Below are 25,932 nucleotides of genomic sequence, written 5' to 3' on the forward strand. Positions count from 1 at the left end.
GTGACATTATGCAGGTAGGGTGTAAACTATCATAAAGGATATGAATGAATGAGGACCTTGATGGCTAAGATCCTCAGTGGGTTGAATGGACTCAGCAGGTAACAGGCGGGCTCAGCATTAAACCTGTAGATCACGTTTCCTTTACTGAGCACAATGAATGTCTGCAGAGAGACAGACAGTTAAGACAGAGGTGACAGGCATACTGGTGGTATGGTGTTTCTCACCATCAGTATTAAATGATAACATGTAGACTGATTGGGTAAGGTCCCATGCAACCTCAAATATCCTTGAGAGGATAAAGAACTGGTCTATTGTTTTAACCATGACAATCATGGCAAAAACTGCTCCTCCTGAATCCAGTGTCCTAGTAACAAATGAACTCTCGTCTCTGGTACCCTGACATAGACCTTTCCAGGAAAACTCAAGAGTGTGACCCTCTATAGGTGGAGCACCCACCCTCCAGTTCTCTTTCATAATGATGGGGACCACCACCCCAGTCTGCCAATCCAGAGGAACCATCCCGGATCTCCACATTGTGTTGCAGGTGTGTCAACTAGGAATGCCCTACAACACTGGTTCTCAAACTTTTCACAATGAGTACCACCTCATAAAATATATGGCTCTTGAAGTACCACCCTTATGACCGACATTAAAGTACAGTAGTATAGGCCTATTAAACACCACACACAGTTTACACAGACAATTTTCTTATATGAATGTTATTTATTTTAACTGTCATAAACAGGATGTGACGAGTGATAATATTAACAACTGTACTGCATTAAAACATTGACACCAGGTGGAATATCCAATCTTTAAGTGATGACGTATGAACAAACTACTCTGCATTTATTAAGGCTGTTGTGTTTTTAATATGTTTTCTTTGTATCTTGTTTTATTTAATCCGAAACAGTCAGTGATCACTGTCAGCCTCTCTCGATTTTTATCATCACTCTTCATTTTGAAGCTCAGTTTTTAAAACCTTACAATGTAACTACAGCCCAGCCCATGTAGCAGTATATTAATGACTAACCTTCTATCGCAGTTGTTCTCCTGACTGAAGTTTGGTCCATTAATATCCTGCCATGTGATTACATTTGTTCCTAACCATCAGGAACCCTCTTTGAGTAGAAAAAAAGTTAGCGTTCATCCTCCAACTTGAGTAACCCTACAAACGTCACTGCTGTTTAGTTTTCTGTCTTCATTTATGTTGGCAGGGAGAGCAGGGCTGTACATTTTAATTTTTGCTGTGGCGGTTAAGCTGCCAGATTTTTGGCTTCATGACCCTCCTTTGTGGTTCGTGCACGTCGAAGCTCAGTTTGCTCTTCGTGGCATTTCGGCCGACGACACAAAATACCATCATGTGGTGGCCTTGTTGGATCCGCTGTCCACCTGCCATGTGATGACCCTCCTCCGGGATCCCCCCACCGAAGGGAAATACACCGCTCTGAAGTTGCTGCTGCCGCGGCGCTACTCCCTTTCCGATGCAGAGCGGCGGAGAAACTCCTCTCTCTCTGCGCCTGGGTGATGGTACTGCACTCGAGCTCATGGAGAGCAAGCTGTACTTGCTAGGAACTCTTCACTCACGTCTTCCTCCGACAGTTGCCGATGTGAACTGGCCTCGCCAACTCCCTGCTGCTGACTGCGAAGGTTTACCTCTCACTTGCAGAAGAAGCGGATTGCATTCTCCTGGCTACCAGGAGCTTCGGCATCCAGGCAATAGTCCCTGACTCACCGACGCCCCATCTCCCACGCCCGCATCTCCCACGCCCCACCGATTGTCCCGGGGGCCTCCGACTCATCGATGGTGGCTAGGAACGCGGCACCGCAGAAAAGGGCTGTGTTTTTACCATTAGCATGACTGCCCTACAACATCCAGGGCCTTTAGAAACTCATGGTGAACCTAATCCACCCTAGGAGCCAGGCCTCCAAGGGACTGCTTAACTGCGTCAGTGTCTCACCCCTAGTAATAGGCTAACTAAGCCCAATTCCTTCTCAGACTGTTCTCAGACTCTGCTATCTCTACAAAAGCTATGCCAGTAGGATTCAGGATGCCCTCAAAGTATTCCTTTCTATGACCAACTCAGTTGAAGTAACAACCCACCCCTGCTATAAACAGTGTAATTTGAGCACCTCTTTCCCCTTGTGAGATTTTGCTTCAGCCTGAGTTCTCCTTGGCCTGTCGGTACCTGTCAACTGCCTGTGGAGTCCCACAGGATAACCAAGCCCAATGGCTCAGTGGCTCCATTCCCCTCTGGTGTCCACAATGTTAATTGGGGATTACCATCATGAGAGGTATCAACCACTTTGAAGCTGCAACTCCTTGCAGCAGCCTAATCAATGAAGGTGTAGAACATTTCCAGCACACCCCCATGATATGTTTGGGTGTGCCAGGTTTGTCTGGCATCCTCCCATGCTACCTGATCCAACTCACCACCAATTGGTGATCAGTTGACAGTTCAGCTCCTCTCTTCTCCTGAGTGCTCAGAACATATGGCCGCGGATATGATAATACAATTACAGAACTGTGTTGTACACTTATGGACATCCTTATGTTCAAACATATATTTCTTTAAACAAAACCACCTTCTTTGACTGGTAAAAAGGATCCAACTCCTCCAGTGGGGTGTTGAGAAACTCAGGAGGTGGGTCTCCATATATAAGGGGAAGAGGTTTTCCGGCCTCCAGGTCACTGGCTGGTTTAGGAAGATCTTCCTCTGCAATCTGTGACACACCCAGAGTATGGATTATATGTTTTCAGAGTACTGATTACTTGTCCTTAGCTGAAAAGTACATTATATACCTCAATGTTGTTCTCCTTTCTTATCTGACATTCCTTTTCTTCAGCGTCATGTCGCCGTTGGATTTCCTCCAGTGATGCTGGTGTGAATCTTTTGAAAATCTCTGAACCAATAGGGGGCAAAAGAGGTGCCATGTTGGCATCATGCAGAATCTCCTGAACTTCCCTAGTTGCCTAGAAACTGTCACCTGTAGGAAAAGAAAATGCAGGGGGTTTAATACACAAGCCCTTCGTTTGACAGGAGCACCATGATGTCACAGTAAAACCACAACTAACTAAAACCGAAATAAGTCAAACAAGAACCACAAGAAAAATGTGACTGTGAATAAAGCGTGAATAATTATGAGAATCAATCAGAAAGTTCACTGGTAATCTTAAATGACGTGACTATTAAAAGTACGTTCTACCTTCCTGGTGCGTTTCAATGTTGTTCACAACGATGGCCTCAACACTTTCTCTGATATTTTAAAGTCTCTACCTTGGGCTGGAGCTTCCTGCTGTCATGTGGTGGTCATAAGTAAAGCTGAATCAAAACTACAATATTCAATCAGAATGCAGTATCTCACTACACTTGAGCTTACATGTTTTCAGTGTTGCTGGTGTTGACCCCACCCTTGTGTTACTATGGCACCAGCAGCTGTTGGGAGTCATCAATTTAACCCTTGGGTGTAAAATTACAGTGAGTACGATGACCTGGCTCATTCCAAAACACACACACACACACACACACACACACACACACACACACACACACACACTTCATTCCTTTCAGTGTTTCTACATGATTTTCTTTCATACCCTCTTCACCTCTCACTGAACCCCAACATTGTTTTTTTATTTTAGCTGGATATAAACTCATCCACCGTGACTCCAACATGTAGCATGTTACAAAAACTCCTTTCAGTGAGTATAATCATCATTATTGATCACACTGATGATTGACTACATTTTACATTAGACTCAGCAGAGAAACTGCATGTCTCCCAGCTCGTCTGTCAGCTCAGTGACTCTGCTGGTTCCCACAAATATTAGACTACAGGAAGCTTAATAGAGACGCTCACACACACTTTGAGGTAATACTGAAATCTTTGGACTGATTCAAACACTACGTAACACCTGTGTTAAAATGCTGTTTCATCGCATGTAACAATAACAGATTTAAAATAAATGTAACAACTTTCACTAACATCAATCAGAACAAACACATTTAACGCTTAGTTAACATTCAGCTCAAAACATTGACTCTCTTAAAAGTGCCACTGCTGTGGAAACACAAAACACACACACACATTCATCAACATGCGTGACAACATGTGACTGAACACACATATAAACGCATAAAAGCACAACAGTTAAAACGTAACCACAGAAAATCTGATGATGGCACAAAACCAGGCTTACAGTGAGAGCTGCTGTAGCTGCGTCCTCTGATTTAACCTGAAGTGTGTGTGTGCATTTATATGTCTTTGTTTATCAATGTGTGCGTGTGTATGTGTGTTTGTTTGTGTGTCCATCAGTGACATGTCATTCAGCCTCTTGCTCTGGTGATAGCTGGCGCCACACACAGACTGACAGACAGTAATGTTTTGATTCACCACAAGATGGCATCAGAGACCACTTTACATTCACAGAGACCATTTTAAGCTCCTCCCAAATAACCCATTATCGCTAATAGTAATAAACATCATTAATATTAGATTAAATCTGACATCTGTCCAGACCTTCGGGTTTATTCAATCACATAACCTTCAGATGCGTTGTTATTCTTTAGTTCCTGTCCTGTTATTAGATTTAGCTGTGTGTGTTCCCAGGCGTCTCTCCTGGGCCATAATCAGCTCTTGTATTTATTCCCTCAGTTTGCCTTAGTCCATTGTCACATCATCTTGTTTCCTGCTTATCGTGCCTCTGTGTCTGTGTTTTTATGGCTTGTTGGTTTTCTGTCCATAAAAGATTATGTCACTGGATGCGTGCCTAACTAAGAGCTCTTCATTAAACCTGACATCCAGAGAAGTTCTTAAGGCCCCACACTGTTTGATCGTGTTGTGGTCCTAATGGTGGCAGTGAAACCTCACTGTTAATGCATTAGGCCGGAGTTCACAGCAGTATGAGGACTTGATTCGTGACGTCTAACACGGATCAAAAAAGTCTGTTTATATGCAGATGACACTCTGACTTTGTGTTCACATCCACAACAAGCAGTTTTCCAATACAAATTTTCAGCCTGTGAATCCAGAATATTTCATAAACGTCCCTGGAAAATATTCAGCTGCAGAAGAGGAAAAAGGAGACTTCATCAAGCTGACTGAGCTTCTAAAAGGCTTTCCTTTGTCCACAATCGAATCCTGTTAATCTGAAAAACTTTTTTTTACACTGTTAAGGAAGGAAAGGAAAGGCTGAGTGACACAGAACAAAATACATAAATCAGCTCACACTAACACTATCAGAGGGCGCACACACACAGATGCATTAAAAGCAGAAGGAGTTTTCTCTATCGATGTGACACAACATCATCACACCCTGCTGGAACAACAACACAGATAACTGTATGTGTGAGTGTGTGTGTGTAACCATAGCCTGCAGAATGCTGGTGGACATGCTCAGTAACGTTTGGTATTTCCTGTCTCTCTCTTGGCCCTGTTGGTCTTTGAGCAGGAAGTGAATGACAGACAGCAGCTGCAGACGCCTCCTACAGGCAGGGGGCGCTGTTCCACATTTCATTTTAAAGAAACATTTATTCAGTTATTTGGGAACTTAAATGAACACCATAACAACCTGTTTCCCAAAGAACAGTCTAAGGGGTGTGTGTGTCTTTAAGTCTTTGTAAATCAGTGAGAAATATTTAAACTATATCGACTTTAAACAGCACAGCGTGTGACCACAGAGCGCCAATATGGAAACAGCTGACTGTCATGTGTCTAATGCAGGGCCTTCTGTCATTCAGTCTGAATTTACCACAATTTACAGCAATAATAACAAATACACACACACACACACACACACACACACACACTGAGGGTTTCCGTACTGAGCTCGTCTTCAGATCACCTTCTGTTGGGTGCTCACCTCACTCTTTCTCCTGATCCAAAACCCGAAACAAAGTGCTCAGTGACCATGTGACAGAAACAAAGACTGCAGTCATGTCCTGAGACTTCGAGCTACCTGAACAATCTCCCTGTGAGAGACAGGTGGGAGCTCCGATATGTGAGCGAGCTGCCTTCTGTTGGAATGGAATCATTTCAGTGTCTCACTCACCGCTTTTCTATTGCACAGAGTGATAAGACTGTGTGAAAATTAGAATAGGTGAGCGGCAGCATTTTGCTGTGTTTATACTCTGGTTGTGTCCTGTGTGCATGCATGAGTACAAAGCTAACCTACGACTGAGATTGCACAACAACGTTGACTTTCCCTTCAGAGTTTCTGACTCTTACGTCTGTAATGTGGCTTGCTTTGTGCAGAACCGTCGCTCACTGTTTACCACAGCTGTTTGAAGTATTTATATTATTAGTAACTTTTTGTCTTTCTGTGTGTGATGATTGGATGGCGTGAACCTAAAGATCTGAACAGCAAAGCTCTGCAGTCGTCTACTTAAATGGATTCAGCATGTGCAGACAAAGTGCTGATGGCTGTGTTTGAACTGTTTTACGTGACCCAGGCTGGTTTGTGTTTTGTTGTAGACAAATTTGTCTCGTCTGAATATTGTCAGTGTTAAATTTTGCTGTGTGAGTTTCTCTGATTGAGACGTTCCCAAGTTCACTGACAGCAAGTTCAGATTCTCCAGTTTCTCTCTGAAATCTCTGCGGACAAGAACTGAGCTGCAGAGCCGAGCAGCTGACAGACACCAGCACACACACACACACACACACACACACACACACACGTGTTTTAGTCTGTACGGATTCTGTGAGGATCACATTGCAAATCAGATGCCAAGAAACTTGTAACTATAAATCCTCCAACCTTCTGCCATCACGCACGTATGCATGTGTGCATGTGTGGGTGTTTCATTAAGTCATGCTTCTCTTCAACTCTAAAAACTACATGAAATAAAAACAGATTAGAAAGTAACACAACAAAGAGGCAGGTAAAAATGAACGGCAAAATACTCAAATAAGGAATACAAAACAGGACGCCTCTGTATTTTCTCCTGGAGCTCAGGCTCTGGAAGACAAAGAGGTTCTTATCAGTTTTGTTCCACTCATGGAGGATTGTATGTATCCTCCTCTCCTGCCTCTAAATGCAACCTGCTGTGTCCTGCACTAAACTAGTCAGAGTGAACATATCAGGTTCTGTGAGATTAGACAACTAAAGAAAAACTCAAACATATGTTAGGAGAAATGTGCAAAAATAAGTTTATTACAGGAAAATCACCTCATGATATTTACCGAGCAAAGCCACTGACAGATGAGAAACCATGAAATCAGTTGTTTTCCTTAATATTATACATGTATCTATTTAACTGTAAAGTGCTGTGTCATTCATTAGTTAACCTGGCATGCAATTTTTAATAATGCCAATACACAAGGTGTCACCGAAATTTAACACAATTAAAACAACATGTTATTTAATGGATGTCTAAAAAATATGTTTATTTTCAGTTTTATTATTTCTTGACATTTTTTGCTTCTAAGACCAACGTCTACTGATCCTAGGCGACAGAAAAGAGAGACCTCGATCAGGATTTACACTAAAGAAAACAAGTTTAACTCTAGAAGACATTTCTGAAACTAAGATTTTATCACTTAATGTTATTATTGGTGGCTTTAACTGATACATTTGATATGATGTTAGCTGGTTTTCCCACTCTATCACACTGATGGTTTAAAGACCTTGATGATTAAAAGGCTGCCATCTCCTGGTTAGTGTAACGTTAGCCCCGTTTTTGTTGTAGTTTAGTCTGTGTCATTCACTCAGAAACACTCAGTTGTCTTTTATGTACTCAGCTTGTGAAGAATATGCCATGATTAGTCAGCCTGAATGTATTCAATGATTATCTGTTTAAAATGACAACAAACAACTTTTTAGTTGTCATCGTAAGGTCGTGCATGTGGCACTATGTGGGGCAGTTTCGAGGGTAAGCTGCAGGATTTTGGAATCCTGTTTTTGGTGAATTCTGTTGCCTTAAAGTATGATACGATGGAATTATCAGTTATTTAAATAGCTAACATTAACTTGTTGGATGATTCATGCTTACCGAAGGTGACTAATGCTACTTTATTTGAGGCTGGATAAAGGTAAACTTACAGTTGTACTAAAGTTACTACTACTGTGAAACACACAGGTGAACTTGGTACCAGTTTCACTTGTACAGTTTTTTTTTCTGTAAATGAAACAGACTCTTTCTGGAATTAGTTATCCTTATGCTAACATTTAGCATCAGCATTAGATAAAGTTTATTCGTCTACATTTTTCTGCTCACTGGCACTGCCTGGTGGTGAACCCTGTTTAACACACTGTGACACATTTATCTGGTTAAACCATTGACTGTAGAAAACATGGACGACGCGACCCCGCCTCCTACCATTGTGCAAAAATGAAGCCAAAATACCCCGCTTGTGGAGGCTGCCATCTTGCAAATTTGGAGCCAGAGTCTGCGCAGTAGTGACTTGAGGTGGAGCGACTGTGTAACGCTCCCGCCCACACACCCGCTGGACGTCACCGCAAACACGCCCCCCTACACTTTTTACGTAGCCCGGCTGCTCGAGTTTTTTTTGCTGGTTTACCGCGACTGACGACTCGTTTAATTAAGGTAAATACAACCATGTCACTGTTATAAAAAAGACACACAGCTTATCATCTTATAGTTCTAAAATCACTCTGTTGTTAATTCGTTAGTTAGATTAGCCGCTAGCATACGCACTGTGTTGGAGGCTTGTTGCTAGCTAGTTAGCGATGCTACACACCTGCTACTCTTGATAGTCTTCAACACTTATGTTTTTTTTAATCCATTTTTAGACAGCGATGAGATCAGCTGCACACTCTACAGAGGCCCAGAGTTACTGTTAATATCAAAAATATAATGCTGTCCTTTGAGATTTTAACATAAGACTGAGTGTAATGGATCTAAAACTGTTTAAATCTTCAGAGCCCTCTACATCCTGGTAACATGGAGACTTTAAAAACATCAGCAGAACGTTTCAGTAGTGTAGTCTAATTTGTTCTTTTCATTTAATAATAGTCCATATTGTATCAACAGCTACATTCACCCTGGAGAGAAACTAGTGAGGGAGACCATCAGGACCAAGCTGGGTTTCCTGGGTCCAGAGGTTTGGAGAAACTTCTTCCCTTTCTTTCATCACAGATGTCCTGTGCCAGAAGTTCTGTTGACCCACTGTAAGAGGCATCATTTAAGAAACACCAGGAAGACTGAAGCTCATCGCATTGATCAAGCAGGACTCATGATCTTCACCAGCAGCTCCCTCACAGGGAAATCTTCAGCACTCCTCCGTAGGCCCGATCCAGGAGATGGATAAACCCAGCATTTCATGAACACTGTGATGGAGACCTTTGGTTTGTGTAATGTTATAAATACTCAAGATACTCCCCAGAGGCTCCGGACTTTTACATGAAGATATTATATTCAGTCCTGTAGAAAGTTATATATTTAAAAATATATGATCCTCTCTGGTTACTCTGGTATGAATAACTCTGAATCACTTTATGGTAAATAACACACTATGTGTAAAAAAACTGTGAAAAAATTCCAGATGACAAGTTTGTAGTTCAACATACAAGTGACGACCTTTGACCTTCATCAAGTTTTATTTAATTGTGTTAGAGAAAATTTCATATGCTCTTCATGCAGCTGAGTACATCAAGTGTTTAAAACGGAAGCTGTGCAGGTCTGAGATCAGCAGCTTTGTGAAACACCAAACTGAGGTCCTGTTAATACTGATGTATAGTGACACAGTTACATGAGTGATTAATCCTTTTGTTTTTTTGTCTTTAACTTTATCAATAAAGCTGCAGCTTTCACTATAGTACGTGTGGTACTTTAACCTTTGCACTGTTTTCATCAGTTCATTTTACAGTTAACATGTGAACATGTTGGATGATCTGTCTGCTGTCACTGGGTGGTGCTGAGGTCTGAATCTGAGGGCAGCTCCTGTAATCACAAAGAGAACAGAACCATCAAACTCGGATATAAATTTTATCCCTCAAAATTGAAATAAAGCTGATTCTTCTGTCCTCACACACTCAGGATCTGAAGTTCTTCTCTTACATTTTTTCAGTATTACAGTACACTACAGTACTTTAATCCATATTTCCTGATTAATGAGGAGTTACTGAAATACAAGCTTTTTAAAAAAAATGTTACTGTCTTTACAGATGTAGCAAGAGACTGAAAACATGCTGTTGTTTGCACATATTTAATATTCAGCTCTGCACAGGAGCTGAAGCAGGGTGCAGCCTGTTGCTTTTACAGTATAATACTTGTAATAAAAGTACAGTAACAGTAATTAGTGACTGAGCAGCCCGGGGCGTTTCTCTTGATTTCTTTAGTAAATTCATTCACCTGCACAGCTAAACGAACCCTGACAGCCGAGTGCTCATCTTAACTAGCTAGGTCTCAGGACTGAGCTAAGGACGGTAGTTACGGATTAGCTTACAAACACGTTTAACTTACCGAAAAAGTGCAGCGGGGCCTCGGGTCCTTCTGTCGGGTAGTCCAGTTTTCTGAAGAACACCTCAGGCTGTCAGGTTAAAACACTCGGTCGTGTTTTCGTAGCGTAAACGCTGGGCGTCCTCTCAGAGCCTACGCTCTATCTGCTATTCGCGAACAGAGATACGCAAGTTTCTCCGTGACTGCAGCTGTCAGTCAAAGCTGTTATGATGACGTTTCACCCCAATTTAACATCACCGCGGTAGGAATTAGAATCAAACTTATGGGAAAGGAGACCCCTTGGACATCAATCAGCATGATGAGAACTATTGATAACAAAAGAAAGAATCTTTGGAAAAAAATTATCTAAGGAGAATTAATTTATTTTAGTCTGACCCCAGTCCCATCCGCTAACATGGAGGAGGCGGGGTTTATGACCTATACTGCAGCCAGACACCAGGGGGCGATAGAGACGTTTTGGCTTCATTTTTGGGGAGCTGTGGCGTCGTCCATGTTTTCTACAGTCATTGGGTTAAACATGTACAAGATATGAAAGACTGACAAGAAGACGAATTGTACTCATTATGGAAATAACATCATTAACCACAGATATGTTCATGTAGCTAATCCTGACTGTAACTGAACATGCCTGACATCTACTCAGGCAAGTTCAAGTGATGTGTTCACTGTCGTATCTATGAGCAACTGAACTCTCCACACTCTCAAAAGTAATTTAGAGGCTTAGTAAATATCACTATAAATATAAGTTAGATGAGCCTGATAAAATTTAGTAATTATTTGAGTTTGATAAGTTGAAATAAATGTCTAAAATGTTAACGTATGTGTTTGTGTTAAATTAAGGTATTTATTTACATTTATCTCAGACAAAAAATTCAGTATGTGGTTCACAGAATACCTTCTTTGCATGTACTTAATATTTTTGTTTAAAATTGAATCAAAATATTTGAGAAATAGGTATCTATACTCATCAGTATCTTGTATTAAAATCCTTAATTAGTCAAATCAATATTATTTATTGTCAACAACTACAACTGAAAAGTGTAAGTAAAACACGATAACGTAATTGAGTACCATGAGCCTTTTACATTGTTTTGTTCATTTTGTTTTTGAAATACTGTGAGCTTTTGCTCTTCTGGTTTGCAATTTATCCTTCAAGTATGTAAGGCTTTGAGCTAAAAGGGAAAAGGCTCTTGTCTTTTTAGTGCTTGTTTATTTCGAGTTATTGCCATGTTTATGAAAATTAAATTTTCATTTGGAAATGAATGTGGTCATTTTTCATACATGTATTATGAAACAGCTCATCTTGTAATTGGAAGGTTGCCGGTTCGAGCCCCGGCACCGACAGTCTCGGTCGCCTACTGGTTGCCTACCACCTACTGGTGGTGGTCAGAGGGCCCGGTGGCGCCAGTGTCTGGCAGCCTCGCCTCTGTCAGTGCGCCCCAGGGCAGCTGTGACTGCAATGTAGCTTACCATCACCAGTGTGTGAATGACTGAATGTAGTGTGAAGCACTTTGGGGTCCATAGGGACTAAGTAAAGTGCTATGCAAATACAGGCCATTTACCATATTTAATGTTAAGTACAATTTTGACTACATTCAGTTTACAATATTAAGTAAATGGAACAAAATTTTGGATTAACTGACCATCTATATTTCAGTTGCATTGACCAAGCATGTCAGTATTATTTACTCAATTTTTTCATGTTTGTGTAACAACTACAATTATTCATTTCAACTTAATATGTTTAAGCTTTAGTTATTCAATTGACCAAGTACAGGGAGTGCAGAATTATTAGGCAAGTTGTATTTTTGAGGAATAATTTTATTATTGAACAACAACCATGTTCTCAATGAACCCAAAAAGCTCATTAATATCAAAGCTGAATGTTTTTGGAAGTAGTTTTTAGTTTGTTTTTAGTTTTAGCTATTTTAGGGGGATATCTGTGTGTGCAGGTGACTATTACTGTGCATAATTATTAGGCAACTTAACAAAAAACAAATATATACCCATTTCAATTATTTATTTTTACCAGTGAAACCAATATAACATCTCCACATTCACAAATATACATTTCTGACATTCAAAAACAAAACAAAAACAAATCAGCGACCAATATAGCCACCTTTCTTTGCAAGGACACTCAAAAGCCTGCCATCCATGGATTCTGTCAGTGTTTTGATCTGTTCACCATCAACATTGCGTGCAGCAGCAACCACGGCCTCCCAGACACTGTTCAGAGAGGTGTACTGTTTTCCCTCCTTGTAAATCTCACATTTGATGATGGACCACAGGTTCTCAATGGGGTTCAGATCAGGTGAACAAGGAGGCCATGTCATTAGTTTTTCTTCTTTTATACCCTTTCTTGGCAGCCACGCTGTGGAGTACTTGGACGCGTGTGACGGAGCATTGTCCTACATGAAAATCATGTTTTTCTTGAAGGATGCAGACTTCTTCCTGTACCACTGCTTGAAGAAGGTGTCTTCCAGAAACTGGCAGTAGGACTGGGAGTTGAGCTTGACTCCATCCTCAACCCGAAAAGGCCCCACAAGCTCATCTTTGATGATACCAGCCGAAACCAGTACTCCACCTCCACCTTGCTGGCGTCTGAGTGGGACTGGAGCTCTCTGCCCTTTACCAATCCAGCCACGGGCCCATCCATCTGGCCCATCAAGACTCACTCTCATTTCATCAGTCCATAAAACCTTAGAAAAATCAGTCTTGAGATATTTCTTGGCCCAGTCTTGACGTTTCAGCTTGTGTGTCTTGTTCAGTGGTGGTCGTCTTTCAGCCTTTCTTACCTTGGCCATGTCTCTGAGTATTGCACACCTTGTGCTTTTGGGCACTCCAGTGACGTTGCAGCTCTGAAATATGGCCTAACTGGTGGCAAGTGGCATCTTGGCAGCTGCACGCTTGACTTTTCTCAGTTCATGGGCAGTTATTTTGCGCCTTGGTTTTTCCACACGCTTCTTGCGACCCTGTTGACTATTTTGAATGAAACGCTTGATTGTTCGATGATCACGCTTCAGAAGCTTTGCAATTTTAAGACTGCTGCATCCCTCTGCAAGATATCTCACTATTTTTGACTTTTCTGAGCCTGTCAAGTCCTTCTTTTGACCCATTTTGCCAAAGGAAAGGAAGTTGCCTAATAATTATGCACACCTGATATAGGGTGTTGATGTCATTAGACCACACCCCTTCTCATTACAGAGATGCACATCACCTAATATGCTTAATTGGTAGTAGGCTTTCGAGCCTATACAGCTTGGAGTAAGACAACATGCATGAAGAGGATGATGTGGACAAAATACTCATTTGCCTAATAATTCTGCATTCCCTGTATATTCACATACAAGGTCTTAAATAATCAGGCCCCATCTTATCTTAATGACCTTGTAGTACCATATCACCCTATTAGAGCACTTCGCTCTCACACTGCAGGCCTACTTGCTGTTCCTAGAGTATTTAAAAGTAGAGTGGGAGGCAGAGCCTTCAGTTTTCAGACCCCTCTTCTGTGAAACCAGCTTCCAGTTTGGACTCGGGAGACAGACACTATCTCTACTTTCAAGATTAGGCTTCAAACTTTCCTTTTTGCTAAAGCATATAGTTAGGGCTGGACCAGGTGACCCTGAATCCTCCCTTAGTTATGCTGCAATAGACGTAGGCTGCCGGGGATTCCCATGATGCATTGAGTTTTTCCTTTCCAGTCACCTTTCCCACTCACTATGTGTTAATAGACCTCTCTGCATTGAATCATATCTGTTATTAATCTCTGTCTCTCTTCCACAGCATGTCTTTCATCCTGTTTTCCTTCTTTCACCCCAACCGGTCGCAGCAGATGGCCCCGCCCCTCGCTGAGCCTGGTTCTGCCGGAGGTTTCTTCCTGTTAAAAGGGAGTTTTTCCTTCCCACTGTCGCCAAAGTGCTTGCTCATAGGGGGTCATATGATTGTTGGGTTTTTCTCTGTATTTATTATTGTGCTATCTACTGTACAATATAAAGCGCCTTGAGGCGACTTTTGTTGTGATTTGGCGCTATATAAATAAAACTGAATTGAATTGAATATTGAACAGATTTGACTGGTTTCCAATCTACTCAATATTTTTAAGTGTAAAAGTGTTGCCTCAAAAATCTTAAGTAAATGTCAATTTTAGTTTTTAGAGTGCATGTGTGAAGAGTCCAAGCGTGTAAAGGTGCAGAGGCTGACATAGGTTATATTTGTACCCATCAGGCACGGAAGCTTTATCTTCCCAATCTCTGGCTGCAGTCCTTATTTCATATCAATGTCATTAATATGTAGGCTGAATTTTTACATCAGGTTTTCAAATGACCCTGGTGATGTTACTCCTCCCACATTTACGAAGAAGATCTTTGCACCCTCTGCTTGATCAAGAAAAAGGTAGAAAAAAGCTGAAGTGAATCATGCAACAATGTTTGTTATTAAACTACTGTTAATAACTGACAACCCACTGGAGGAGAAAAAGACATTCCAGTACTTCTAATACAACGAAGAACCAAAAACTAACAGCACCTTGTCAAAGTCATTCAACGCAAAATCGAGACATGAAACATGATGAACAAAGCTGAAAGTGCTACTGTCACATCTACTGAGGCAGACGGAGATGAGAGATTGTGGTCTCAAATGCAGATGGAGACAGAGACGGAGAAGGCTTTAACAAAACACTGCACAACTACAACACAAAAACCTGAACTGCAAAACCTGGAACCTGGGAAACTTTAGGGAGGTAAGCAGATGAGCCGACAACAGGTAAAGGAAGACAAAGGACTAAACACACAGAGGATAAAAAGAGGATGGGAACCAGGAGGGAAACACAGCTGGGACAAATCAGACACACGAAACAGCGAGGAAGCAAAGACCTGACGAGCAACTTCCAAAATACAGTGGCTTGCAAAAGTATTCAGCCCCCTTGAACTTTTCCACATTTTGTCACATTACAGCCACAAACATGAATCAATTTGATTGGAATTTCACGTGAAAGACCAATACAAAGTGGTGTACACGTGAAAAGTGGAACGAAAATCATATATGATTCCAAACATTTTTTTACAAATAAATAACTGCAAAGTGGGGTGTGCGTAAGTATTTATCCCCCTTTGGTCTGAGTGCAGTCAGTTGCCCATAGACATTGCCTGATGAGTGCTAATGACTAAATAGAGTGCACCTGTGTGTAATCTAATGTCAGTACAAATACAGCTGCTCTGCGACGGCCTCAGAGGTTGTCTAAGAGAATATTGGGAGCAACAACACCATGAAGTCAAGGGTTAGGGTTAGCACAGCAAACATGTGGAAGAAGGTGCTCTGGTCAGATGAGACCAAAATGGAACTTTTTGGCCAAAATGCAAAACGCTATGTGTAGCGGAAAACTAACACTGCACATCACTCTGAACACACCATCCCCACTGTCACATATGGTGGTGGCAGCATCATGCTATCATGCTGCTTCTCTTCAGCAGGAACAGGGAAGCTGGTCAGAGTTGATGGGAAGATGGATGGAGCCAAATACAGGGCCATCTTGGAAGAAAACCTCTTGGAGTCTGCAAAAGACTTGAGACTGGGGGGAAGGTTCACCTTCCAGCAGGACAACGACCCTAAACATAAAGCCAGGGCAACAATGGAATGGTTTAAAACAAAACATATCCATGTGTTAGAATGGCCCAGTCAAAGTCCAGATCTAAATCCAATCCAGAATCTGTGGCAAGATCTGAAAACTGCTGTTCACAAACGCTGTCCATCTAATCTGACTGAGCTGGAGCTGTTTTGCAAAGAAGAATGGGCAAGGATTTCAGTCTGTAGGTGTGCAAAGCTGGTAGAGACATACCCTAAAAGACTGGCAGCTGTAATTGCAGCAAAAGGTGGTTCTACAAAGCATTGACTCAGGGGGCTGAATAATTACGCACACCCCACTTTGCAGTTATTTATTTGTAAAAAATGTTTGGAATCATGTATGATTTTCGTTCCACTTCTCACATGTACACCACTTTATATTGGTCTTTCACGTGGAATTCCAATCAAATTGATTCATATTTGTGGCTGTAATGTGACAAAATGTGGAAAAGTTCAATGGGGCCGAATACTTTTGCAAGCCACTGTAAAACAGGAAACACGAGACACACGCTGAGACACGGACTTGCCATAGGGACTGGGAAAGAACAGGCATGAGAACATACCTCACTGGGCGAGACACAAGCAACACAGGGAGACTAACTAAATCCAAGAACATTCAAAGCAAGACACACAAACACTGGGTTCCTTTTACCCATGACCATGCAACGCGTTCTCATCCCAACACGTAACATACCGACATGCGACAAATCGCCGGTATGCTACGCGTTCGCAGGCATGAGATCCAGATGGAATTAAACTATACATGTAAATGTCTTTTACATATTGATCATGAAGCCCTTTGGAAAACACATCTGACAGGGTTATGTGTTGGGAATGAGAATACTCTGGAGCATGACAGGCTCTTCTTTAGGCTGTCGTGGGTTTTCCTGGGGACCTAAATCTGGATTACACTTGGATAAATCTGTTGCATTCTTATTTACAAAGCCTGGGGCATTTATTGTTCAAAAGAATGTCGTGGTAGCAGACGAAACTCAAAAATTCCAAATCTGTCAGCAGGGATTTGGGCTTGTTGTGTCTACAATCATGCAGCAGATGTGATGAAATCTTTGGGACCTAATGTGAACATGTCACTCAGTGGGAGACAAAAGGAAGAATCTGTTTGGGCGTCACATGATGATGATTTATCATCTCAGGCAGCCAATCCAGGTTCTCTAGCTTTTCACTAAAAGGATTTTAATTTTCACCAATCACGAACATGGATGGCTGTAGAGTTAAGAACAATCTGTACTCCCAGACAAATCCAACTAAATGACAACATACCAGCATGGTGAGCAGGTTTATGAAATTGCAGAGTAGCATACACAACCGAGCAGCTCAGTAACTGATAGTCTCTCATATTCATACTCAACCAATAAAAACAAAGACCTCAAAACCTCTGGCAATGTGAGCTCTGAGAGAGCTTAAGTAATGGAGAGATCTGATTGGTCAATAAATGGTGGTTTTACATGTAGGATCTCTTGTCTTCAGCATAAGTGCCTGCTGACTTAACCTACCCAACACGGGCAGCAGCATAATTTATGTATAGAGTACAGGCCTGTGAGGTGAGGTTAGAAGCTGCTAGCACACGTGATTAAGCTGTCACACCTGTCGGTTCTGAAGCAAAGCACGTTTTAGCAACCGGATATGTGATCTTCAATTTAAATGAAATGTTTCCTGGTCAGAAGCTGCCACCTCATCTTATAGCAAACATAGCATCCTGATCTGACACTAATAGTGCTAATGTGACCAGCTCAACGCCATTTCCTGTGGCAGACTCTTAACCTTTTGGTGTGACCCTCCTCTGTTAGTGCTCAGCTTGGCTGCAACCACACAGAGCTATATTAGAAAGCAGCAGTAGTTGGTCCCAGCAGTTGTTAATATCTGATCCCTGATCAGCTTCTTCACTACAGTCAGCTGGCCTATAAATAATGTCTGCTGGCTTACCTTAAACTCTAAACCCAGTCAGTGCTCCGTCTTATAAAACCCAACCCTCTTTACAACTATTAAAGTCTGAGTCGCATTTAGCGTGGATAATGTAGCATAGTAATGCTAACCTCCATAATCACAAGGTGCTGCTGCAGTGTGAAACTCACTGATACACGAGATCAACGACACCATCTGCCAGAAAGATGTTAAAGAAGCAGCTCTGGTTTCTCAGACTTACACATTGGGCAGTAAATAAGAAGGTCCAGAAAAAAATCAGACTCCACGGTCTCTGCGTCAGACACTTCAGACGCTCCTGCTTGTTTAAACTGTGAACTAATGTCATCTTACGCTATCATTCCCTCAAGCATCTTTCTTGACACGTCATAAAACCATGGCAACAAGACAAATTTATTTTACCTTTTTATATTTCTAGCAGCAAAAGCATGAAGTGAAACAATCAGAGTTCATCCTCATAACTCGATCTTACAGACACTCAGGTAGCAAACACGCCAAACCTGCAAGCACAGCCCACTCAGCTGAACATTCCTGTGAGGCTTTAACACAAGTTTCAAGTAGAGAGGCTGGTCACTATAGAGGGAATTCAAAAGTCCAAACCTGCCTGGAAAGATTAAATGACTGATTCTCTGTGTTTTTGGTTTGTTTTTTTAACCACCATCTTTGCAAAAAAGAAGAGCAGTTTGATTAAAGTGAGTCTACTTTTGATTTACTTTGATATTTTGTTTCATTTAAGCTAAAAAGTGTCTGATGATGTGCAGATATGATGACAGAGGGTATCAGGTTAACAGCAACGCAACAGGTGTAAGACACACACACACACACACACACACACACACACACACTGTGTACTGAGAAGCAGGACAATAAGGAGGATCGGTTGTTTCAAAGTGAAAACTAAAGCATGAAATGTTGTTCTTACATTTAAATCAGAATCCAAAGCACTTTGAATCTTTGGTGAAAATTGTAACTTTAGACATTTTTAGGAAAAGTTATTCAGACTATCAGATGAAAATGTCTCTTTAATTATTACAAAAAACTGCTCCATAAACAAACGAAAGGTCAACAGAACCTATAAAATATAAAATATATAAAATCTATAAAATCTTATGTTTCACTTCACGTCTGAAAGCATAAAGTTCAGCCTCACCTGCTTCTGCTGTTTCTTCCACAATAAATCCAGTAAACATCGGTCACAGCACCATGCTGCCTGTCCGTATCTCTCTCTCTGTCTCACGTCTTCTGGCCTTGCCTTACTCTACGTCTCTTACTGAAACTTGAGAGGTCAGGTAGTGTGTCAGCACACACTCACACACACAAAGCCACATGTTCATCAGTTCCCATCAGAACTTTAGAAATTCCTTTCTGACAACATAAAATTATCAACCCCTCATTTAAAATAATAAAAGAGACATTTAGTAAGATCAACAGATTAATTGGTCAAAAATAGATTTGTTTTTAAAGCTGCATGATATATGGCATGTATTCCCATTTGAGACATGACAACCGAGGAGCTTAAATCTAAAATGTCTCTTGAAAGCAGAATCTCACCAAGGATAAGTTAGATTCAACGTAGTGCTAAGTTTTTATCACAACAGTCATAAAAAGGTTTTATGCAGCCATGAGAGGAATTGAAAGTCCTGCAGCAGCACAGAGTCTGGGTCACGTGATCACAAACTCATTTTAAATACATGCATAGAAATAAATGAAACTGTCCATACACTCAAAAAAATGAATGAGGTGGATTGTTCAGTGTATATTAATTGTTTATTTTCATTTTACTTAAAATATATTTTTTTGTTAAGTTAACATATGTTTTTCTAATCAAGTCTACGTAATTGTGTCTATTATTCACTGTACATAATACTAATGTGTTACTTGATGGCATAACATTTAAGTTAAGTCAATTAGGATCAATATACTTTGTATATCCACTAGGTGGCAGTAATGCAAAAACAGTTGTAATGAAACCGCGAAGAACAACAATGTTTCACGGCTTGGGCCTGCTCATTCGCAAGACTTCAAATTTAACTTAAAAACGTTGTTTTGGCGCCAAGCTGCTGTTTCTTTGAGAGGTAAGACCACTTTTTTCTTTGACTATGTTTTGTAGTATCTACATGTCGAGCATGGTTATATTTTGCGTTTGTCTTATAAGACATGTTATATCGTTTGCGTGCGCTTGTTCTACAGTGCGTGAATGGGTGAATGACTGAATGTAGTGTAAAGCGCTTTGGGGTCCTTAGGGACTGAGTAAAGCGCTATACAAATGCAGGCCATACATTAGTTTTACTGGGTCCTGGACATGCTTATTTTGTGGACTGTGTAAGAAACATTTTTATTGTTTTTGGTTTTTTTAAGGGATTAGCTACAGGGGTTCATGGGGTTATTTTTTCATTTACTTTCTTGGGATTCCTTTACTGTAATCCGAGAGTCATAAATATCGAATAGGATAGCAAGGATAGCATAAAGTGACATTTAAAATCCAAAAAGTCGAGGGCGAAAGCCACTGTGACACCATTGTTATGCTCTATCAGTAATTTGTATTATGTAAAAATGGTCTGTAAATACAGCATGTTTCCTAGCGGAGTTATACACATCAGCATAGTTATAAATTACAGTTTGTTAAATCACACACTTACTTTTTTAAATAAAATTATTCACAACATATGAGTGGGAAGACAATGGAAGTCGACAGACCTGGTGATAATTGCTTCTATAGAAAGTTAGAACATGGCAGTGTCAATCTCTTGCTTTTCTTCTGAGTAGTATTTTATTTAGTTGTAATACAATCAATAATTTGCTTCTTGAAATTAAGTAATGAATTTCTTGTTTTACTGTATAAATTTCAGATCCTGCCTTTACCTGATGTGGTGTATGTGGTACTGCTGAGCTTGTATGTGGTATGTGAACTGTTATACTTTTAAAAACAAAACTGTTTTATAAGTTAATTTTTCTTTAGTGACCCATCCCATGCCCCTGTTATTTCTTCTCCAGATCTGAACCATTGTAAAGGTTGCAGTTCAAGGGCCTGAGGTATGAAATTCTTTTCAGATCAGCTGTGATCAATATTTTTTGGAACTTGATAAATAACAATAAAAGCTGTGATGGCTCCATTAGCATTTTGTATAAATGTTTGTGTTAAAATTATAGCTTTAATGAGGTCTTTCTACATTAGTTAGGGTTAGGGGTTAGGATGAAAGTTTGGGCCCCTCCTCCAATTGGAGGCGGGCGGTGCACGGGCCATCCCTCGGTAAGGTGCCTGGACCCCGGATTGTCCACGGCGTCTGCCATAACGCACCAGGGTCCAGTCTGAAGTCCATCCAACCATGGTGAGTTGGATGGAGGCGTGTGCTTTTTAATTGGTTTTCCTACCAAAATTTAAATTAAATTTTTGACTTAAATTTGTAAGTTTTAACTTAAATTTTAAAGAAATAAGGGTTAGGGGGGTTAGGGTTAGGGATGTGGAATTGAGTCCGGTCCCTGAAGGGTCCAGACGGTGCTCTGTCCATCCCTCTGCCTCTGCCGCTTGTCCCCTGCTGGACACGTCTACGGGAAGGCAGCCGCCCTCTCCCGTGACGCACCACCGTCCAGCCCTCCGAGTCCATCCGGGACCCCATGTCTTGAATTTTTAATTTTTTGTTTTCTGTGTCTCTTGATGTCGCCTTTGTTATCTTTATTTAATAATTGTTTTGCTGTGCTATTTATGTCAGTTAGATATGAAAATGTGTATATGAATTTACAATCACAAACAAAGGCGAGAAAAAAGAAAAAACGTAAATGAAATTTGTGTTTTTAAATAAAAATAAAAAATAAATGAAATTAATAAAGTTTTTTAATTTTTAATAAGTGAAAATCAATGAATTACTGTGCCCACTGCCGCGACGTTTCGACCCAAGATAGGTCTTCCTCAGGCTGGGGCACAATGAATTTTAAGCTGGGAATGCACAGAGAGAGAGATGTTGTCTCTTCAACGGTCAGCTCCCAAATGAGCTCCTCTCTGCTGTGCAGCCTTTTATAGGCTTGGTTTCGTGTACGTGAGTTTTTGAATTTTGGATTTGGCAATGTGTTTTCAAATGTCTGTGATGGTTTTAGACTACAGTGAATGTGTGTTTTTTAACCTTTGTAATGAAATTGTATTTTATGAAATGTATTTTGTAAATTATGTCAATTTTTAAGAATTTTATGTTTTTGAAGTGATGTATATAAGATTTAGAAATTTGTAGTTGTATGTTTTAATCCAATTAGGTTTTTATGAATTTTTTAGGTTTTGCAGAGAAATATATTTATAATTTTAAACTTGAATGAGTATGTTTAGTCACCGAATTATGTTTTTATGATTTTGGGGTTTGTATATTTAAGCAATATTGTGTTTTTAAGGGTTTTAATAAAGTGTGTGATTTTAATGACTGTTGTTGTGTTTTAACTGTAAATTATGAAGTGATTAAAGGGGTCATAAATCAAATGTCATGTTTTTAATGGTTTTAATAAAGTTTTGATCCCCAATATGTCCCAATTCCCCATTTGTTGTTTGTTGTACATAATTTGTGATATGTAATAATACATTGTTGTTTATTGTAATCAAATATTTATTTATTTATTTATGTATTTAGAGGAATTAACCCCCCAAAAAATGGTTAGGATGAGAGTTTGGGCCCCTCCTCCAATTGGAGGCGGGCGGTGCACGGGCCATCCCTCGGTAAGGCGCCTGGACCCCGGATTGTCCACGGCGTCTGCCATAACACACCAGGGTCCAGTCTGAAGTCCATCCAACCATGGTGAGTTAGGGATTAGGAATTTGAGCTTTCGTTATTCCATATCTATGGTTAAAGTGCACTGGCAAACAGAGGTCCGTAGGTCTCCACCCCATTACTCCTGCATCCTCTGTACTATATGACTTTTGTTCTCTACCATATCTCTTAGTGGGTCTTTTAGTTGACTTTATTTCATTATATATTAGAAATATAAACACATTATATACTTCTTTTACCCCCGTTTCATCTGAAAAAAGAGGGGGGGAAAAAAAGAAATCTATTTTTTTATATTTAAATCCTATACCATCTCCCCTTCCTACAGAAAATCAGTTTACAGTGCTCTTATATACAGTGTGATTGTTAAGCAAATCATGCCTAGGGGGGAGGCAGTGACTAAATAGATTCCACAAACTATGTACATTCATATAATATGATTTATATTTCAACTATGCTTGTTATTAATCATCAAATTATTTACGATGATCTTACTGCTGTTTTTAATATCTATTTTCCCACAGGTGGCAAAATTATCGTCCTCTATTTAGAGGTCATGACCTTTAAAACCAGAATTCCTGTCATCTCAGGAGATATTATGGTTCAGGTTCTTATACTAAGGTAAGTTGAAATGGTTTTTTTTTTTTTTTTTTTTTTTTTTGGGAGAAACAGACCAATTTACAAGACCATTGCAATGTTATGTATATAAGTTGACCCCCAGAGGCATACAGTAAAATTAAATTAGTGCTAATCATTTAAAAATCGATCACATCTCTGCAGTGTGAATCACTTTATTCTCATAGGAAGAAAAAGACATCAGACAGCCTATCAATATCACACTATTATCTCCAATTTAAACCATAAGGAAATCTGCTGTTCAGTCTCCCAATCCACAACTCTTCATGTCTCCTCCTTTGTCCCTCCATCCGTGTTGCACAGGATTGTATCCCCAGGATGCCCAGGGAGTTCAACGGGTGTATGTGGAAATGTTGGACCAAGGGAGTGTGTAATCTGCTTTCCCCAATGCTGTATAGGTGTTGTTTTAACCTCTCTACGAGAGTCTGGCCGGTTTCCCCAACATATATCAGAGAACACTGTTTACAGACAATGCAATACACTATGTTTTTGCTGGTAGGCCTAAATCTTTCCAAGATTGGCGCTCCAGCACCACCGTGTGGGTTAAATAGGTATTGCCTCGGATTTAAAAAATACTGTTCTAAGCTCCGTTTCCTCCCCTGCCAGTGGCCCCCGAGTTTTGTTCGGACCAGCATATCTCTCAAATTTTTATTTTTCCGGTTAGCTGTTATCACCCTACAGTTATGAAAAGGCTCTATGTCGGTTAAGAGACTATTGAAATTCATTTTAAAGGTGCTATTTAAAGGTAAGTATGAAATAGAGTACATTGTAATCAGAGGCAAAATTTCCTTTTCCTCCTCCCCCCCAGCCCGTCCCTGTTCAGTTACCCGGGGCGGTGTCAATCCTTCTACTCTGGATCTTAACTCCATTAGAGTCTTTCTCTTGGTGGCTCTCAGAAATCTATCCGAGTATCCTCTCCTTCTGAGGCTTTGGAACAGGACAGTGATGGATTTTTGGAGGTCTGTTTCGCGAGAGGAGATTCTGTAAAACCTGATAATTTGTGACTTTACAATTCCCCTAAATGTATGTTTAGGATGGTAACTCGCCTTATGGAGAAGTGCGTGGGTGTCAGTTCGTTTAAAATACACTCTGGAACCCGCTGGCATTAGGAACAGACTGAGACACCAGGCGCATCGCGCACCACTGCCCAGTATCCTACTGGCCAACGTACAATCCATGGAGAACAAACTCGATGACCTAAGAGCAAGAGTCACCTTCCAACGTGACATGAGGGACTGCAACATTCTGTGCTTCACGGAGACATGGCTGACCCCCACCGTGCCGGACCAGGCCGTAACTCCGTCGGATTCATTCTTTGTGCTCCGTGCGGACAGAACGGCAGAGTCGAACAAAACCAAAGGTGGAGGAGTGTGCTTCATGGTAAACAGAAAGTGGTGTGATGCCAGGAGCATTTCTACTCTTTCCAGCAGCTGCTCGCCACATCTGGAATTCCTGAGCATTAAGTGCCGCCCTTTCTATCTGCCCCGTGAGTTCACCTCGGTCATCGCCACGGCAGTCTACATCCCACCCCAAGCGGACACAGGTATGGCTTTGTCCGAAGTACATGATGTGCTGAGTTCGCTTCAAAACAAAGATCCGGGCGCAGCCCTCATTGTAGCAGGAGACTTTAATAAAGCGAACCTCAGACAAGTCATGCCAAACTTTTACCAGCATGTCTCGTGTCCGACGAGGGGGGACCGAATTTTGGATCACTGCTACACACCATACAAGCAGGGCTACAAAGCCGTCTCACACCCGGCTTTTGGGAAGTCTGACCACAACGCCATCTTCCTCATCCCCCAGTATAAACAAAACATACGGAGGGAAGAAGTAATCACAAGGGAGGTGAAACGGTGGTCTGCCCAATCAGAAGCTACGCTACAGGACGCACTCGACGACGTCGACTGGGACGTGTTCAGAGCATGCGCAGTCAACATCAACGAGTTTACGGAAGTAGCAGTAAGCTTCGTCAACATGCTAGCGGAGGAGATTATCCCCACTGCGAGAGTCACCACATTCCCTAACCAGAAACCGTGGATGGACAGATCGATCCGCGCTGCAGTAAACGCCAGGACCGCCACCTACAACGCGGGTCTCGCCACTGGCGATATGAGCGCCTACAAAGCGCCATCATACGGCGTGCGGCGCGCGGTGAGAGATGCCAAACGCCGGTACCGGGAGCGTGTGGAGACCCGCTTCCACCAGGGGGACACACGGAGTATGTGGCACGGACTACGCACAATTACGGACTACAAACCCAGGGACACTGCGCCGATCAACGCCGACTCTGCATTCACCAATGAGCTGAACCAGTTCTACGCCCGTTTCGAGGTTAGCCAGGCGGCTAATGCCATCTACCGCTGGACTACCGAGGACAATGATGTCATCAACAAGAGACCGGTGACCAGCTTCGCGGAGCATGACGTCCGAGCGGCATTGAGGAGAGTGAACACAAGGAAAGCGGCGGGGCCAGACGGCATCACCGGCCGTCTGCTGCGCTGCTGTGCTGACCAGCTAGCAGGTGTGTTCACTTACATCTTCAACGAGTCCCTGGCGAAGTCTGTGGT

General features: G+C 41.3%; 1 protein-coding gene across 8 annotated transcripts in view; it reads right to left on the reverse strand.

Annotated features, from left to right (window-relative positions):
* The window catches only part of scn4ab (sodium channel, voltage-gated, type IV, alpha, b), a 55,493-nt gene extending 36,214 nt beyond the window's left edge, over positions 1-19,279 (reverse strand). For 4 of the 8 annotated variants that reach the window (XR_001224128.3, XM_013269886.3, XM_025906529.1 and 1 more), the window contains exons 1-4: positions 19,135-19,279; positions 2,804-2,988; positions 2,587-2,724; positions 43-161 (exon numbers count right to left, since the gene is read on the reverse strand). Coding sequence is in view for 6 of the 8 variants with exons in the window: in XM_013269886.3 (XP_013125340.1) it covers positions 43-161; positions 2,587-2,724; positions 2,804-2,935 (389 nt within the window). In the remaining 2 variants the exon portion in view is untranslated. Of the gene's footprint in view, positions 1-42; positions 162-1,033; positions 1,051-2,586; positions 2,725-2,803; positions 2,989-3,207; positions 3,229-3,278; positions 3,298-19,134 lie in introns of those variants that run through there. The other 4 variants (XM_025906528.1, XM_019357500.2, XM_013269887.2 and 1 more) reach the window with 4 other exon arrangements.
* Between the last annotated feature and the right edge of the window lie 6,653 nt (positions 19,280-25,932).

Source organism: Oreochromis niloticus, linkage group LG4, assembly GCF_001858045.2.
Source record: "Oreochromis niloticus isolate F11D_XX linkage group LG4, O_niloticus_UMD_NMBU, whole genome shotgun sequence".
Taxonomy (NCBI): Eukaryota; Metazoa; Chordata; class Actinopteri; order Cichliformes; family Cichlidae; genus Oreochromis; species Oreochromis niloticus.